General features: G+C 43.4%; 1 protein-coding gene across 2 annotated transcripts; it reads left to right on the top strand.

Annotated features, from left to right (window-relative positions):
• Nucleotides 1–5517: 5517 nt before the first annotated feature.
• LOC6726818 (bumetanide-sensitive sodium-(potassium)-chloride cotransporter) lies at nt 5518–19087 on the top strand. 2 transcript variants are annotated; one of them, XM_016175955.3, is made up of 10 exons: nt 5518–6299; nt 9579–9672; nt 14998–15382; nt 15601–15834; nt 15891–16942; nt 17052–17293; nt 17353–17789; nt 17854–17965; nt 18260–18533; nt 18604–19087. In XM_016175955.3, exons 1-10 carry the CDS (start codon nt 6040–6042, stop codon nt 18718–18720), a joined length of 3207 nt encoding a protein of 1068 aa, XP_016033319.1. In that variant the 5' UTR covers nt 5518–6039; the 3' UTR covers nt 18721–19087. The 2 variants fall into 2 exon arrangements, with proteins under 2 accessions (XP_016033319.1, XP_039150950.1); XM_039295016.1 differs by lacking the exon at nt 5518–6299 and adding an exon at nt 9448–9503.
• Nucleotides 19088–19092: the final 5 nt, after the last annotated feature.

The raw sequence follows: 19092 nt of genomic DNA, 5'->3' as shown, positions 1-19092 counted from the left end.
TTGGCAAGATCTAATTTTCAATTAACCATTTTATCTTGAAAATGACAGTTTTATCCGTAATGACATATGACTACTTCACATGAAGTAGCCTAATATTATGTTTAAATGCCTTAATTCGATTCATTAACTTATTTTACAATGATTAATCGACCTACCCCTGTTTACACAAAACTCTTACATTGATAAAGATATTGTAAATTAATAAACTTGTTGCCGAACCTCGTGGATGTAAGCAAACCAGTTCCGAGCGAAACTCAATTTTACTGGTTCTATTCGGTTTTTTGGCCATATTCTTCGTGTTTGCAAAATTCTTACGTTCACGATCGTGAATAAAGTCTACTCTACTTGTGATTACCAAACTAAACGACTTTCCAATTGATTTAAATAAGATGTTTTAATAGCCTAATTACTCTCACGGGCTTGCAACCCACTATTAAATGGTTTTATAAGTTAAACAAAGTTTATTTTATTACTCTGATTTATTTTCGCTTTAATTGATATTTAATGACCCTTGATGACTTTACTTATATATGAAGTACCCCACAACTCAGCACATTCTGGTCATACGATCAGTAAAAATATTGACACTTAATATGCCAGTTTGAATAATTTAGTAATCACGCCCAGTTTCATTATGGAGATGACCCTTTTTCGCAGGATTTTATTTACCTGCATTCAAGAGCGGACAAACGAACAAAGAGAATTTGGGGCAGCTTCCTCCTGTCACTTTGGAAAGTGACCGCCTTACGAAATGATAAATCGATGCCGAACAACCAATGGAAACTTGCCCAATACCGAGCCTAATTAATAAATTCCTGCAATTATTACAACTGAAATTTTGATTGCACATGATTCGCCATCCGAGAGCGGATGTGTATCTATGTATCTATCTGTGTATCTGTGCTGTGTATCTATCTGTGCATCTATCTGTGTATCTATCATCAATTGCCGCACTTAAGGCGGCACCCCGATCGCAAAAACTTGGCTCGATCGCTGGGACTCCAGACGGACTGTCGGATACAATGAGACTGGCTGGCGCGGAACAAGTTGTTACTGCCACGAAGCGGTTCGGTTCTGCCTCTTAAAATTGCCTTGCCATGACGGAGCCGAATGTTTGGTGATGATGACCACGCTCCAGGGATGGGGGATCGAGGGAAACCCCCCCAAATCGACGCCATAACTGCAGTTTCTACATTAAATGGGGGCTCCGAGGAGTAGTGACCGGTTAACAACCTGGAAATACCTCTGTAACAACAAGCATTCGTCGCGATTGACAGCCCTTAATTTATATTTTCGGTAGACTTGAATACCAGCTCAATTCTTGAACTGAAAGTGAGATCACGATCACTCTTCACTAAAAAAACAATTATGGGATAGTTAATATGCAGTTTTATTCAAAATAACCATCTTATTCCCTTTTATATATTTCAGTATTTTATTCGAAACTGTACATTTCAGAATATACCAATAAATCGACTAATACTTTAAAATAATCTTTTAGTGACTTCCTATGTCAGTGTGCGCTTCGTCACTAGTTGAAAATCGCAATGCCGCAATAAATAGGCAATATTTAAATGAAAAAGCTGATTAAGAAGTTTCAAACAAGCAAATACTTAAACGGACATGTCTATATGAACCAGCTTCCCACTTATTAATCATAAGGATTTGGTTCAGATACATGGTGACATAATGTAGACTGATATATAATATCTAATGACCGCAACACGAGTCGGTTTATCAAAGTGTTGAGTTAGGCAGTGTAAGGCGATCTAAACCAATTGATGCCAAGGACAGGTATTTGAAAACCCGGTAACTGGCGATCAAATCTAGATTATTGTCGCTTTGATCGAAACTTCCTTCATTCGGTCCGAGCGAAACCTTTTCAAAGTGGAATAAAGCAGTTAATTCAATTATTAATCGAGTGTCAAATAATGTCACTGGCCACTGCGATAGCGCATGGTCGTCTTGTCTTGTGTCTTCCCTCTTAATAGGAGCCCAAGACTAGTTTAATTGCCATTGAGGAGACGTTATCGCCTTCCGATGTAATCGGTTATATATATGTGTATAAATATATGGCCCCCATTAGTTTGGAATTAATTAGCAGCGCACTATTGTTATACAACACGCTTGTCAAGTCTTAAATATTTAATTTTAGCTGTAAAACAATCAATTTATCTGTGCTTCGCGATGTGTGTGCGATCAATTAGACAGAATTCGTCCGTAGTCCAAATACAAGCGAACTGGCGAGGTGTTAATGAGTGCAGTTGAGGGTTAACCAAAGCCGCTTGTAACTGGTTAAGGGTAGATGTCACACATGACCATAGTCTTAAAGTAAATTTTCACTGAAAACTTCTGAGTAAGCTAAGCTAGAACATATGTACAAATATACAAACAGAGTGAAGAAAGCAAAAATAATAATATTTCCGTTCGAAAATTGAATTAAAAAAGAAACAATAGTCACCCAAGCCATAGTTACCAAACGACGAAAACAATTTGAGGGCAATTTGCGTTTAATTGGCCCTTTTGATTGCCAGCACTTCCATAAAAATAAGCAAGAGCGCTGTAGCAGAGTGTTTCGACTATCCAGTACCCGTTACTCTGTTAGAAAATCATACCTCATATTTGTACGCCTTATTTGTAATGTATGGTTTGTCCGTCCGTCGAGTGTCCGTAAAACGTCATGATCTGATGACGTTTAAGAGAAAGAAAGCACACAAATTCTAGTGACTCCGCAGTATAAATTTATTTTATATATTCTTAAAGAGCTCTGCACACGATTTAACACTTTCCATGATACAATTGTAAACTGTGTTTATGCGATGCAATTTCATGAATTCGGTATCATGAGAAGTACTAATTCGTGTGTCCATAACCCACTGCCGTTTTCTAGCAACCATTTGAGACCAAATAAAAGCATACATTTATATTATATTATATTTTACACATTCAAGAACTCCTAAAAACTCATGGCATAAACATAGTTTTAGTAGAAAGTGAAGCGTTCTCTAGTTAAACATAGTCTGATAGCAATATATTCAAAAATTAAAAGATGATGATTTTAAGATTCGCACAATTCCTTGTTTCATATGAACAAGCAGAATAGAATTCGAAATACAGCATACCCTGTTAACCTACTATTAACGGGTGTAAAACACAAGACTAATTGCCAATTACAGTTTTATATCCGCAAATATAAACAAATAAAATCTCATTCCAGCAAGATCCCCCAGATAGAAGGAAAAGTTTACAGGATAGATATCGAGAGATTGTTAGATAAACATCTTGCTTATATGACTGTAAAAATAAACTATGACTTTGACGATCGTGTGATTCCAAGACTAATCGGATGTTTTTAATATTTTTTTTTGTTCCAAAATCTTTGCATACAATCGGCAGCATTTTTAGGCGACAACAAGTAACTGCAAGCAATAAAAAGAAATTCATTCATATCATTGGCATCGGTAAACAAATTCTCTACCGCAAAGTACCAACGATACGAATAATAAACTTTTATAAACGCGGCAATCGAATTTGGAATAAGTGTGAAAAATGTATCGCAAAGGAATAAAAATCAGTTTCGCTGAAAAATATATTCAACGAATTGTGGCTGTGATGGCTGGCAGAGTAATAAACAAATTTTGATAATTAGGAAATCGTAAATCACTTGCGTAATATTAGCAAAAATAAAAGTGATATCAAAGCAGTCATAAAGGGTAATCAACTAATTAGCTCGTGCTTAGCTATTGCGGTGATCAAAGGGTTAGCTTATACCGTGTTAAATTTTGAAGTAATTCAAGCTATTCAAAAATGCTCAACACTTCGGGGTTTCCCAGTAGAATTGAAAAACAATGAGTCATGAAATTGGGCTTATAATTTAGATGATTAGATGTTCTGAATTGCCGAAACCGGCCAGCTGTAAATATGACATAATTAATATTCAATTTAATAATATTGTTTATTAATCATTGGCAATCTATGCCTGTCCAAAACGTCATCCATGACCAGAAGTAAAAACTCCAAGAATGAGATTTAACACTGGAGGGAACAAGAGAACAAGGAGGATGGTTCGCGGAGGAGGGAACCTTCACTTGGTTCAGTAAAAATAACTCTTTTCGCCGCGATCGGCTCTTCGCGAAATCCCCCTCGGTGACGCAGAGCAAAAAGCAAAAAGCAGTCCGACCAACCAGTCAACCAGCTATCCAACCATCCAGCCAAGCAGCCGGCCAATCAAACCAGATAAAACCGAATTTAATTCGATTAAGGGGGTTATTCGCGTGCTCTTGCCCCCTTATTGCGGTTGTGGTTGCCATCGGGCTTAACTTAACTTGACTTGGCTGATAGTAAAGATGTTACGAGTGTCTAAGTTTTAGTGCGCGAACGATTGTGAATGAGTGTGGAGAGTCGCGAGTATGGAATGAATTCGGTAAACAAACGAAACGAGCTAATTGCCGCAATCGCAACGAATCGTATCCACGAACCAAGGTGCCAAGGTGCTAAACTCTTACCCGAATCAAAGCGACAAAATGGTGTTGTATCAAGTGACAATGTTTTTAGTTAGGACCACAGAAACGCAGGTCCTTCGACGCTAGTTGAGGTTCGTCTTCAGCTGTGACCCACAGAGCACACCATGTTTTATTCAACAGAAGTTAAGCGAATATGAATGAGTAGTGTGAAATATACATATTTTAGTTTTATTTGTTGTTTGAATAAAACGAAACAAAGATAAACAATAACAACTTTTATATTTGGGAAAAACATAATATATAAAATGTCAGTTGTTCAATCATCATACAATCATCTCTGCGTTTAAACTAAATGACAGTCATCTGAAATGGAACGATAATAATAAGATTGGATTCGCTAATCTCGTTTGCGTTGGCGACAACAAAAATGTTAATATGGGGCAAAATCGTTGATTTTACTACTTATCAAGTACACTTATAAATCTGAAAAGTTGTTAAGGTTTGAAAATAGTATGCTAAGTAAATACAGAATAGTATCCAGTACAAAAACAGATATGCAAATTATTACGAAAATAAATAAATGAAAATTTCTATGTAATTTATTTTGTTTTTTACTCAAAATCTAACCGAAATGATTGTTTTAATAAATTGAACCCTTTAACACTATAAAATATTCAGTGTAACGTTCTTTAACGGAACGAAAAAAAAAGTTACTAAAAATGTAGCTCGGAACTTCAAGGAACTTTGAACGGAATGCATGTTATTCCCATATGATAAAATTCCTAATGCAAAATCATCTAGTTACCGATCATAACAAGCTATTTTTCTTTCCCCGTACTCTTTACCACGAACTACTTTCTGCGTATGCTTTGCAACATTACGTATACGCCCGTTAGACGCTTTAAAGAGCGTAGAAGAAGGTATCCCGTCGTCGGACCTCCTGGCTAACGGTTCTTTCCCGAATCGCTCCCCGCACAGAGAGCGCTCTTGTGGTGAGTTCGGCGCGCACACTTGTTGGAAACTCACCACGCGGGCGCCAAGTTGGTTCGAACTGAAGCAGCCGCTGCCAAATCCGCAGCACAGCGGAAGCAGCGGAGCAGTGGAGCAGAGGAGCAGCTGACTGGCGCAAAAAGCCATAATAATCGGGCGGTAAACACTTGACAACGCTCAAACGCCGTGCGACAGTCGGCGCGATAAGTTGCAATTGCCCAGCCACCACGGAGAAATCATCGGAGTGTTTCCCGCGAGATTCAGAAACGTATATAACAACGAACCCGAATCCAAACCCGAAACCGAACCCGAAACACCCAAAACAAGCCGACGTGGTCGATGCGTTCTGAATATCCGGACAATCGTCGTTGAGGGTCAAGCGCAGTCGGACGTGGAAACTCGGGTCCTTCGATTCGCGCTCCCTGTGATATCATCCACTCCCAGTGGGGAGCAGCCATCCTGCCAAGTGTGTGAAATGCAAATGTGCTCGGCTCGTTAGCTAGCGACAAGGTGCCCGTGCAATCGATAAGAATCCGTGTCCAGGGTCCACTTAGCAACCAAGTGCAGGACTCCCCAGAGCCACACCATGGCCGATCGCTTCCAGATCTCCAAGGTGAACGGCACCGCGAACGCCGGCTACGATGGCGAGGCTGGCTCAGCTGAATCCGACCAGGCGGACGCAGCCCACCCACTTCCGCCCACCAGCAACGAGAACCACCTGCATCCCAAGGCGCCGGGGGAGACGGGCGAGAACCGCCGCAGCTCCCGGCTCTCCTTCCGCGGATTCGGAAACTTCCTGCGCAAATCGGACGCCGAGCGCAAGTTCAGTCTCGCCCAGCTAACAAAGTAAGTTTAATTCGAATTTAACGCATTCCCGGCTGAAATGCGAGCGATTTGGTTCAAAAGTGTGTCAATACAGGGGGGAAAAACGGAAAGTCGTTTCTAATCAATTTCGTTGTTGATTGAAGTTATCGGAAAATATAAACATATTCTTCGGTTCTTCCGTTAATATTGTTTTTCATTTTGAACTTTGATATTATCAACGCTTAAAGAAAAGAAATCTTTATGTTATATGATGCAAAGGACAACTAATCATATTTTTTGGGGAAAGAATTATAATTGAAAACTTACAGCTCAATTATTTTGTATTTCACATCGTTTTCACCTAAAATAATAGTAGAGCTTAAATTGAAAAACATTAAAGTGCTTAAAAATAAGTTTTCTTAAGTCCTTTTGATCTTATAATCGAAAACTAACGGAAGTTTTCATGTTCCCCTCTTAATTAAGATGTAAATTAAGAGAAAATATAAAAGACACAATCTCTTCTGTTTTCTCAGCGATTAGCGTGTCGAAAATGAATTTTCATTTTCAACATCCGATTTTACAAGTTGTTGGATTTTTGATAATTGCTTCGATCGAGGGGATTTACTCTCCAGATAAGAGTGTTGCGATTCAGCTGATACCTCTTAGGTGCTTGAGATACATTATTTCCATCCATTAGTGCGCACGTGGTGTCTACACTCGCGTCTGAAACAATTTAGGAATAATACAACAATTAATTAGAGTTTTCCCAAAGCAAATTAATCATTAATTTTACTCCGCGTAATGAGTTTCAGTTGAGGTGCGAACACATGTTTAAACTCAGTCTGTTTGCAGTGCACAACAAATAAATGAATGCCATTGTACTGGGCCTTAAAACAGACAATAAAACACGTCAAAATTGTGTGATATGTGAATGAAAAGCGAAACGAAAACATTCCGTTTGTATAACCGAAACGAAGGTTACATTATGCCAATTTATTGTAATCACGTTTGGCACATAAACCCAAAATGATGACAGAACGAAAGGCTCATCAAGAGCAACATCGTCCGAAGTTGGATGCACTTAATGCACTCCACTTTCACATCTTAGTTTATACTATACTATAGTATATATACATGATTGTAGAATATTAGGGTAGGTTCGACTAATGTGCTTCACTTGCTATTAAAAGCTAATTGTGTGATTAAATAGGAATGGCAAATATAAATATGCGATTGAATACTTATACAGTTCATGTGAATAATTTCAAGTACATGACAAACATTCCGACATGAAGCACTTTCCAAAAAAAAGGTCACAGATCACTTCCAAATTAACTTGCTTCTGGATTAATTCGAATTTTTTCCACTTCTGATTATTCAAATTTGCCACATGACAGTTGACTGTTGGCCCAAATTAACGATTTCGACCCCGTCGAAAGCCTCCGAATTAATTGCTGCATCAATTGTTCCACTTTCCATAATTCGCAATCACGTGCTCGAATTAAATTCAATAAAAAGCTGCCAAAGATCTGTCCGAAAATTGGGAAACCTCCGGATTAAGAAAGACAGCCGATGATTTGTTTTCCCGGAAAATTTGCACACGGCAAGCAAGTTGCATCATCTGCCCGCCAAAAAATAATAAAATCACTGATGGAAATTCTAAGCACGTCGGGTATCTCAGCCGCATTTGGCACAAGGATCGCCATCAGAGCTAGCGATCACTTGCACTCCGCGAGTTCCGGAGCGGGTTTCTCCAGAGGATGAGCGTGTCAACAAATAAATTTACGGCTGTCGTTCGGGGAGTGCGATCGCCAATGAGTTCAATTGATCGAACTCTGCCCGGCTCCAATTGTTGAACTAACTCGGACCAGCTGATTCCCAACGAAACCGGCCAGCAATCAATGCCCCTCGATGGACTGGACTGGACACCCATATACGTCATCAACGAGCATCTAGAGAATATTTACATGCTGTAGTACATAAACATGTATACGCGGAATGTATCTGTATCTTAGCCGAATGTATCTGTATCTCCGGCGTCTGGCAAATGAATTGGACGTGAATGGAAATGGAAATGGAAACGAAGGAAAAGCCACAAGACGTCCGATTCTCTTTGCTGAATGCTTGCAATTTATTTAGTAGCACAATGAAATACGCCCTCCAGAGATTCTGTCTATAATTAATAAACACTCATAAGTTATTCACGAGCCGAGCGGCGATCTAAAAGCAATGGGGATCGAATACATTGAATAAGAAGCTGGGGATTGCACTTTATTGTTTATTTATAAGAGATTCTAAAAGTCGAACTAAGGGTGTAAGGGTGTATCTTTATAGAATATTTAGACTTTCCATCTTAATCAGGATTTGCACGGCTTCAAGACGTCTATGGAACTGGGTTATTGGGTCATCAGCATAGTTATCGATTACATTATGTCACTTCAAACAGAGGCATCTTTCTAGATAAAACGGGTTAAACGGGTTCTGACATTTCAAAACACTGTTTTTCTAAGTATTTATACATTCGTAGAATATGATCCATATGATTCTCACAGTATCGAACCAATAGTTATATAGTTAAAGTATAACATGCTCTTTTCAATCGTAAGCCCACATATTTCAGTGCATTTTCCCCGTGAAATTGTTATTGTAATATTTTTGGAATTAGTCAGAGTACGATGCGAATGAGTAATGGGATCGTTTCGTCGAACGCCATACTTTCAGTTCCAATGGACTGTCACTCATGCACCGTGCACCACGTGCTTCTTACCCCTTTGGATTCCTTGGAATCGACGCCTCTGGACGCTCGTGGCGCCGTACTGTGCTCTGCGATTATTGCCTTCCTCATTCCGCTTTTCCTTTTTAAGATTTTAAATTATATTTTGGCATTGCTTTGGCTTTGGCTTTAGCTTTAGCTGATTCTGCTGCCTGCTGGTAATATTGTTGCTTCTGCTTCTGTTTTCGTTGGCGATCAGTAAATATACATCAGGGCAGACTCTCTCTTCCCGAACAGAAGAATTTTCCGATAAAACTTGATTTTTCTCGATTTCGGCGTGGAGCCCCTGACCTTCTGCCCGGCTACCTTTACCACTCGGCTGGCCGATTTTATTGTCTTATTATTAATGCGTACACACACAAATAACTTGCTTCCTACGCTTGGAATCCGCCGGAGTGGGTATTTCTGCTCGGAACGCTGCAGGCGACGGTCATGCTGCCCGAGGCGGTGATAGTGCTGCTTCCGTTCCACCAGTAGGGACACTAGCCTAGACACTAGAAAGTGACTTGCTCTAATCGGATACCTTCTCCTCTTCCATGTGCTTGCAGGGAGAGTCTGCCGCGCCTGGACAACTACCGCATTTCCATGCGCAACCTCAAGCGTCCTTCCATCGGCGAACTTCAAGGAGAGGCGGTCGACCAGGTGAGTTCTGAAGCCCCCAATCGCGGAGTCCATGACGTAAGCGCATCCGAGTGAACAGTAGTTTTGCATAATCAGTGAATGGCAAACGGGGATTATACAGTGGATTTACATAGCATTCAAATATAGTGAACATAAAATGGGTATAGAATCAAATCAAATAGCTAACGTGAAATGAGCTCATGTTATTTAAAACTATGAGTTCCATAAAACGAACGCGATACTATCAGATACTATGCATTGTTCCCATATTACAACTTTTAGTTTTAGTGCTTCATCCTTATCGGCTAACCGTTTGATGGCCTAGTGCCGCTGAGCATTCGACCTTGCCCAACAATCGGACTCCCAAGCGGCATGGAACGCACTTTAAGTGGTCGAAAGGTCAGAAATGATGCCATCAGTTGGCTGTCGGGATTAGTGATAGATAGGCCAAAGTGCCGTCCGTGATCGTGGAGTATCTCAATCTGCTGCACAGTGTCATAGTCGGGTATCTGCTTTCTGTTCGCCCTGGCATAATCCTTGCAGCGCACTTCAGTGGCAGCCTACTCAGTTCTGAAAACATTTCAAGTACCCGGCAAATAAACAAAGCACAGCGAAAATACCTTGGCTAGCATGAAGCGAACCAGAACCAAAACAAAAAATATGGATCCTCCAGCCAGAAATCGAAACGTTTTCTCCTCGCCACCCAACTTCTGCTCGTACCTTGGCCTACAAAAGCCCCAAAAACATGCCCATCTACATACATGCGTGCACAATATTTCTATATCTGAATATCTGAAATTCATTAATACGCTGCCTGATTTATTTACTTGAGCAATTCTCACATTTCCGACGTGCAAATTGCGAGTTTTCCATGACGTCTTCCGGGCATCCCAGCCATTGATGTATTGTGCCAACAGATTTGGGCGCTTCTATCGCGATGACGTTGTGGCCACTCAAGATAAGCAGGCAGCACACATCTCCCGAGGCCGCCCACTTTCTCAAGCAGACCTTCCCACCACCCTCCACCACCCACCTCCCACCACCCACTGTTTACAGCCCTCCGCCCATCTTGGCTTATCGCTTAGGTGGAATTTAAGGGGCGGAGGAGACCTACGAGTATAATCGCTTCCAGTGTTACGCTCTTTATGTTTATCGCCGGTGTAATAAACTTGATGCGTCTATAGCGACCTCATGTCCGGTGGCCAAGAAGGTTTCCCCGAATCTCCCTTCCCCCCAATATAGTTTCTGTATTGTTTCTGTATTTAATACACTTTGCGTGGCCACCAGGGCGTATGACAGATATCGTCAAAAATGCATTACAAGCGAGATAAGGCTGATTAAGGGAGTTCCAATTACAAGATGGTAATTCTTATCTAAAATTATGTTGGCTGTATGTTTAGTTTTGATGAATATACGAAAGTATTCTTCTGAAAACATGTTATGCCTTAAATAAGTTCGCATTGGCAAAATCCTAGCAGCCTTATGAAATAGTTCCCACTTCTATATAAACAGACCGTATTCAACGTCTTTAAAGTACAATCCCTGCAGAGGAATAATAGTAATAGTACATAATGTTATAGGAATTTACAAAAGAATTCAAGGAGATCAGAACCTCGAAGAAAATTAGTTTCCTTTCCTCCTCGGGAATAGAGACAATCAACACGAGCGCGCTTCCTTCGATTCCTAAGTGGATTTTTCTGCATCCATCCATGGCTTATAATGCGCACGGCGATATCGATGACAGCGCTGAAGCCAAATTAATTGTCAACAAGATGCAGCCATGCATCTGGCATGGGCCAGGCCACATGGACAAAGAGTTTCAAGGAGTGGGGAGCAGGACCCGCGGAACCTTCCGAGCGTGGGTAAACAGCTCACCATGTGGCGTCTATAGTCAACACCATAACATATGTGTCGCAGGATGGATGTGGCTGTGGATGAGCAGTGGGTGGCGATAATGCAAGCCAAGTGTGTCGTGTCATTAAAATTGACAGCCGCAACCTGCAGATGTGGCTGTTGCCATTGACGTCCCTTTCTAATCATCGAGACGGTGGCCTGGGGACGGAATCCCCTCCAGAACGGCCGGGTGCACAAGTGCGCGAGTCTTGAACCTGTCAAAAGTGCTGACAAGACGTCATTTTGATAAACGTCGGCCAAGCCATGGATTATTCCTCACTTTCAATCAATTAAGCTGACAGAACACCCACTCAAGATTAATCGGACACCCAAAAACCATTTCCAGTTCTTGGCAGTTTAAAAATCGAACCTCTCAAAAAAAAAAGTAATTTGTCAAACCGAGTGGCACTATCGAGCATTACCATCGAAATCTTTCGTCGTTCAACACGGCGTATGCGCGATGTTTGCATCATCAAGGCGATTTTCCCATTTTAGATACCCTTTGTATTGCACTTGTGATTGCAATTCTAATATCTGGCTGCTATTTTTGGTGCCCAGCAGATCAAATCTCCTCCAGAAACGGCGGCTGCACAAGTGCGGGAGTCTTGAGCCTGTCAAAAGTGCTGACAAGATGTCATTTTGATAAGCGATAGATTATTCCTCACTTTTAATCAATTAAGATCAAGATTAATTGGACAGCCAAAAACCGTTTCCAGTTCTTGGCAGTTTTAAAGTCGAACCTCTCAAGAAAAAAAGTAATTTGTCAAACCGAGTGGCACTATCGAGCTGTGCCATCGAAATCTTTCTTCGGCCAACAGGGCGTATGAGCGATGTTTGCATCATCAAGGGGCTGCCTGTGGCGCATTTGCCATTTTAGATTCCTTTTGTATTGCACTTGTAATTACAATTCCAATTTACAATTCGTAGCCAAAGAGCTGGCTGCTATTTTTGTAGCATTTATTGATTTCCTAATGAGCAAGTCTTGCTGCAAAATCTTTGTTTACCGCATTGCCATTGCCGCGAACAAGCCATTAAGTTATCGGCGCATATAACAATATGTTTACCCCATTTGTGTTGCATTTCTGATACTTATCCGCTAGGGGCAGAAAACTGTTGGAAAATCTCTCTTCTTAATGAGGAAAATGCCATTTTCTCAAATTTATTGAATAACTCATTTGGCCTTATCGATTTTCTGCGCATTTGCCTAATTGTGCTGAAATTTCCAGTTGAGACCCCTCGTCTTCGCTCTAAATGAAAATGAAAATATCCAGTTGTCTAGGGATTTGTTTAGGATGCCAAGCTGCTCCTCGTAACCAGTCGTCCTTATTAGCCACAGACTTTGCTTTATCGAGGCTAATAATAATTTTCTGCCGACTGAGTTCACATCCATCTATTTATGAACTTGAGAACTTACTCTTTGGCCACCGCAACCTCCTTGTTTCCCACCGATATCCATCACTTTGTCTCCCTATTACTAAGCTCAAATCAGTGGCACGAGCCATCCGAGAAATTGGCTCATCTGCCACATCCCCTCGTCATAAAGCACAAATACCAATTCCAATTCCAATACCAATTTCGGGTGCGAAAATTTTCCACGCACATCGACCACAATAACAAAGACAACTCGAATGGGGAAAAACAACCGCAGAGCCAAATGCGTATTCCGCTAAATGAAATGAAATGAAATGGGCAGAATTGGACGGCAAGGAAGCGCCAGAGGATGTAACTAGTGAGACCACAAATACCCCTTGGTCGGTCCTCCGCTTTGGAATCCAGTGAGTGGGCGGAGACACTGGGGGAATATATTTCTATATTCCGCTGTTTGTAATCATAGTAATTATAACCAAGTCCTGCTTTTCTTCTTAAAGTTCTTGAATGTGTATGTGTGACAAGTATCTTTTTGGCATATTTACCACTAAATGAGTGAGTAACTTAAACTTAAAAGTTTTTTATTAAAGTGTACCAATGTTTATGTTTGCGTCTGACCGAGCTGGCGTCCGCTTGAAACCGCCAAAAATGTGTAAGCAATCAACATTAACCACCTACCGCGGCAGCCTAACTAACCACATTGCGTATACGCAGCGTGTGCGAGCTGAGCTGTCTGGGGGTTGTGTGCCCTCCCGAATCGATGTCGTCCTGCCCAACCCTGACACAGGATTGCTCCTCCTCCTCCCCTTCCACCAACACCACCACATGCCACGTGAGGCGGAGTCCGAATGGCGGCGCTTTAAAAAACACTCAATTATGTGGGCAAACAATAAAGTAAACAAGACCCATTCCATCGGTGCGACAAATGGCAAAACAATAACCCGGCAAGGGCACGGGAGCAATGTCTTGGTAAATCTATTAAATTATCACAATCACAATCACAAGAAGTTGTGCTGATCAGTGCCAGTGGAAGTTTTTGGGTCCCAAATAGTATATACATGTGATAAAAAGATAAATTTGGTGCGGAAACATTCTTTGCTGTTTATTAGAAAATTGAATTGAATTGAATTAAATTCGATTTAGTTCCGCTGAATAGAAAGAACATTTTGAATTTGATTGAACTGCTTGGGGATTGTTTTTTCTTAAAGGATCTCCAACTGCACCTACGCAATTATCCTTGCAGAATCATTCCATTTAATTTATAGAACATTTAAGAGTTAGAAACTAAATAAATTTGAACTTTTAGAGGCTTTGAAATGAATTGCAGGTACAATGACTTCCTCTCATAAAATGGCAAGTACTTGGAATACAACTTCTTTCAGGCTAAATTCCCATGGGAAAGCAAAGAGCCAAGTGTTGAAAAAGCCATTATAGGGTTTAATTGACACATAGCTGTCACTTCCTTCGCGCAGTTTAAGTGGATTTGGTCTTTGTTTCTGCACTTGCCATCCTATTGGACGAACTACATCCGAACCGAACAAAGGAAGTGCTTTGGGGCTTACGACTAATAGTTGACTTGGTGGCATCTCATTGGGTGGGTTTCAGCTTTTATGTGAACATTTTCATAATGTTTCCAGTTTAAGTGCGGCCAATAAAAGTGAACTTTAATTAGAATGGAAAGCAATATGAGCTGCTGCTCATAATCTGGTTGTGGCTGTGCCTTCGTTTTTCGGCTGGCGACGACGGGTCGTTAATTGAATCCGAGTACTAAATTGCACACATGTCGTATGAGTAATTCCGGATAAAAACTCACCCAAGCAGCTGTTCGTTCGAGTCGTTCGCAGTTTACAAAAACGCCGAACTCAATTCAATCTCACACAGTTAGCACGCATTCGATTGAATGCCACGGATGTCAAGATCCCATTATCACACAAATAACAATCCGATGACGGCCTTTCCCCGTTTGCCCAAATCATTAGCCGGCTAGATTGAAAAGTTAGTACTATGTGGCTTACTTAAGAAAGGTATTATTAGGACGAAATACATACCACATTGATTATCCATAAGATCGTTTCTCCTTTGCAGAGCATCACTATTCCCGAACCCGAACCGGAGGCCACTGGCGGACACATCAAGCTGGGATGGATCGTGGGCGTGCTGATACCTTGCCTCCTCAACATCTGGGGCGTCATGCTCTTCCTGCGCCTCAGCTGGGTGGTGGCCGAGTCGGGCATCCTGCAGTCCCTGATTATAATTACGATCTCCGCGGTGGTCTGCGTCATCACGACGCTCTCGCTGTCGGCCATTAGCACCAACGGCGAGGTCAAGGGCGGCGGCGTCTACTTCATCATATCCCGTTCGCTGGGCCCCGAGTTTGGGGCGTCGGTGGGCGTGGTCTTCGCCTTCGCCAACGCCGTCTCCGCCTCGATGAACACCATCGGCTTCTGCGAATCGCTAAATGTTTTACTCAGTGAGTATCAATTGACACCCAGAGGCTATTTGATTAACTTGAATTGGGGGAGGCCACAAATGGGGCAGCTTTAAATGTAAAAAAGGATATCAAATGAAAGGTCGAACAGGATACGACTTTCACTATACTTATATTTGCATTTAGGGATCAAGTCTGGCTTAATTAGATTGTGGATATCCTAAACTTAGTTCCGGATTAATCAGTAATCTCATTTCCAGAGAACAACGACCTGAAGATTGTCGACAATGGAATCAATGACATCCGGATCGTGGGATCGGTGACCGTGCTGGTGCTCATCCTAATCTGCTGCGTGGGTATGGAGTGGGAGACGAAGGCGCAGAACTTCCTGATCGTCACGATTGTCCTGGCCATCTTCAATTTCCTGATCGGAGCTGCCATTGGACCCCAGGGCAATGAGGAGCACATCTCTAGGGGTTTCGTCGGCTTTTCATGTGAGTGCTAAAGTGGTTACGAAAGTAATAAACTCATAACTGATTGCCTATATTAGGGGCTACTTTGAAGGAGAACTTCGGGTCGGACTATCGCTATGCGGAGGGCGTGAACCACGACTTCTTTAGCGTGTTCGCCATCTTCTTCCCCAGCGTGACGGGCATCCAGGCGGGAGCAAATATCTGCGGAGACCTCAAGGATGCCGGAGCTGCTATACCGAAGGGCACCTTCTGGTCCCTGCTCATCTCGATGTCCTCCTACGCTCTCTTTGTCCTCTTCGCCGGCGGCGCTGCTGTAAGGGATGCCTCCGGTATTCCGGCCGACCTCGTCAACGGCACCATTATCTCCTCGGAGCTGCCGTGCATGGCCACGGGCAACTGCACCTGGGGTCTCTTCAACTCGTACGAGATGATGCAGGAGATGTCGCTGTGGGGACCACTCATCTACGCCGGCTGCTTTGCGGCCACGTTGAGCACGGCCCTGACCAACCTGCTTTCCGTTCCCAGACTGGTGCAGGCCCTGGGGATTGACCAGATCTACCCGGGTCTAATCTTCTTCTCGAAGCCGTACGGCAAGCACGGCGAACCGTATCGCGGCTACGTGCTCACCTTCTTCATCACCACCGGCTTCCTGCTGATCGGAGAGCTCAACCTGATCGCTCCTCTGATCTCCACCTTCTACCTGGCCTCCTACGCCCTGATCAACTTTTGCACATTCCACGCGGCCTTTGTGAAGCCATTGGGATGGCGACCCACCTTCAAGTACTACAACGCCTGGCTCAGCCTCTTCGGGTTCGCCATGTGCGTGGCCATCATGTTCCTGATCAACTACGTGGCCGCCATCATCACCTTTGGTATCATCTTCGCCCTCTATCTGGTGGTCATGTACCGCAAGCCGGAGGCCAACTGGGGATCCACCACGCAGGCGCAGCAGTACAAGGCCGCACTCATGGCCGTCCACCGACTGCAGAACGTCTCGGATCACGTCAAGAACTACCATCCCCAGGTGCTGGTGCTCTCCGGCGATCCCAAGACCAGGCCGCCACTCGTGGACTTTGGCTACCTACTGACCAAGAACAACTCGCTCATGTTCGTTGCAAATATAATACCGGTACGTGAATGGATTTCTTGATTAGGGAAACTCAATCATTGTGTAGGCCATCGAAGCCAAGAAAACCGGATTGGTGATCTTTACTAATATACTTATTCTATCCTTGCAGGTGCGGGTGGGCTACAAGAACCGGCAGCACCTGGTGAAGGATGGACAAAAGTACCTGGATGCGCGCAAGATCAAGGCCTTCTACAATGTGATTGATGGGTTCAGCCTGGAGGATGGAATAAATGCGTTGACGAAGTCAACGGGCTTCGGCAAGATGTCTCCGAACATTGTGCTTGTGGGCTACAAGCCGGACTGGAATCGCTGTCGCAAGGAGGAGGTGGAGAGTTACTTTTCCATTTTGTAGTAAGTGATTACCCCAAACCATGTCATTGGATGCCTTACCAAGTCGACCTCTTCCATAGCAACGCATTTTCTCAGCGCATGGGAGTGGCCCTGCTCCGGCTGCCCAACGGATTGGATTTCTCGGAGCTGAGTTCCGAGGTCACCCTGCCGGCCAACGGCATGGGTCACATGCACACCGCCAATGCGCACGGATTCACCAACGAACTGATGCCGGCGGCCAATGCCGCCTCCGAGCTGCTGCACATTGACTCCAACCTGAACCTAGCCAGCATGGACAGTCCCAACTCCTCCTTCACAATGCCCCAGCCGGCACCGATGCCCAACATGCAGCGCAACTCCCGCAGCTACAAGGTGACCAGCTCGGATGAGCCCGCCGTCACCTACCACACCAAGGGCGGATCGGACATACCCCAAAACCTGCTGGACGCCATGACCATATTCACGCGCAAACAGCCCAAGGGCACAATCGATGTCTTCTGGCTGTACGACGACGGAGGTGGGTACTTGGTCGTAATCAGCCTCTTTGCAACTAATCCACTAATCCTTGGGAACATGCGTAGGTCTCACTATTCTCCTGCCCTACATAATCTCCATGCGCTCCCACTGGCAGAACTCCAAGCTAAGGGTGTTCGCAATGTGCCACGGAAAGGACGAGGAGCAGGAAGAGAAGAGGTAAGTCTTTGAGAACAGCACGTAACAGGCAGAAGACTCCAAAGTATACAAAGGTCGAAGTTGGGTTGGGTTCCATTTGAGCGAAAGGAGTTCCGATCAATAAACAGGAGAGGATTAGCCTTCCACCAGCCCCTTTAATTTCGTAGGACCGAAGAAGACACCCGGATGCAAATCAAAAGATGATTATTCCAAGAAATTAGTGTCTCTCAAGACGACTCTTGTTTCATCTGTAAACTATTATTTTTAAAAAATGTTTAAAATATGAGACTACAAATGGTAAATTCTAACCCACAGCATGGCCAGCTTGCTGACCAAGTTCCGCATCAAGTACTCGGAGCTCATTATGCTGAAGGGCGTCTCCGAGCAGCCGCGGGCGGACACGGTGCTGAAGCACAAGCGCCTGATCGAGCCCTTCCGCCGCGGAGCCCGCAACGAGTTCGGCATCACGGACGATGAGCTGCAGAGCATGTCGGAGAAGACGAATCGACAGCTGCGCATCCATGAGCTGGTGGTCAAGCACTCATCGAACGCTTCCCTGGTGGTCATGTCCCTGCCCATGCCGCGCAAGGTGAGACATTTGATAATGTATACTAACATCGGGGATGACCACTAACAAATGTGTTTTTACGTATTTCCAGGAGGCCATCTCGGCACCGCTGTACATGTCATGGCTGGAGATGCTCACGTCGGACATGAAGTGTCCGGTGGCATTGGCGCGCGGCAACCAGACGCCCGTGCTGACGCTTTACTCCTAGACTAGGCCTCGCTTCCAGTTCGAGTACAACTTAGTATTATTAGCGTTTAGGTGTTCCAGTTCCCAGTTCCCGGTAGAATCGAGCCAGTCCCCGGATTGGGAGTTGTGCAATGTGCCGCCGAATTGAAATGGAATTCCAGAGCCCAGACTCTCGTTCTAAGAGACCCCCACACTACTTACTTACTTACTCTTTTGTACGATCGAACTCCTAAACGCTTGACGGTAGTCCCTAGTGAAGATTTGTGTGAAATAGTTCTTACTCGGATTCAAAATGGATCCACTTCGATGGCGAGACCTGTTTCACATGCAATAGATTTAAGTTAATTACGAACTACTTACTGAATAAACGAGCCCCTAAAATAAACTGACGTGT

The sequence above is a fragment of the Drosophila simulans genome, chromosome 3R, assembly GCF_016746395.2.
Source record: "Drosophila simulans strain w501 chromosome 3R, Prin_Dsim_3.1, whole genome shotgun sequence".
In the NCBI taxonomy this organism is placed as follows: Eukaryota; Metazoa; Arthropoda; class Insecta; order Diptera; family Drosophilidae; genus Drosophila; species Drosophila simulans.
This window is presented reverse-complemented; position numbering and strand designations above follow the sequence as displayed.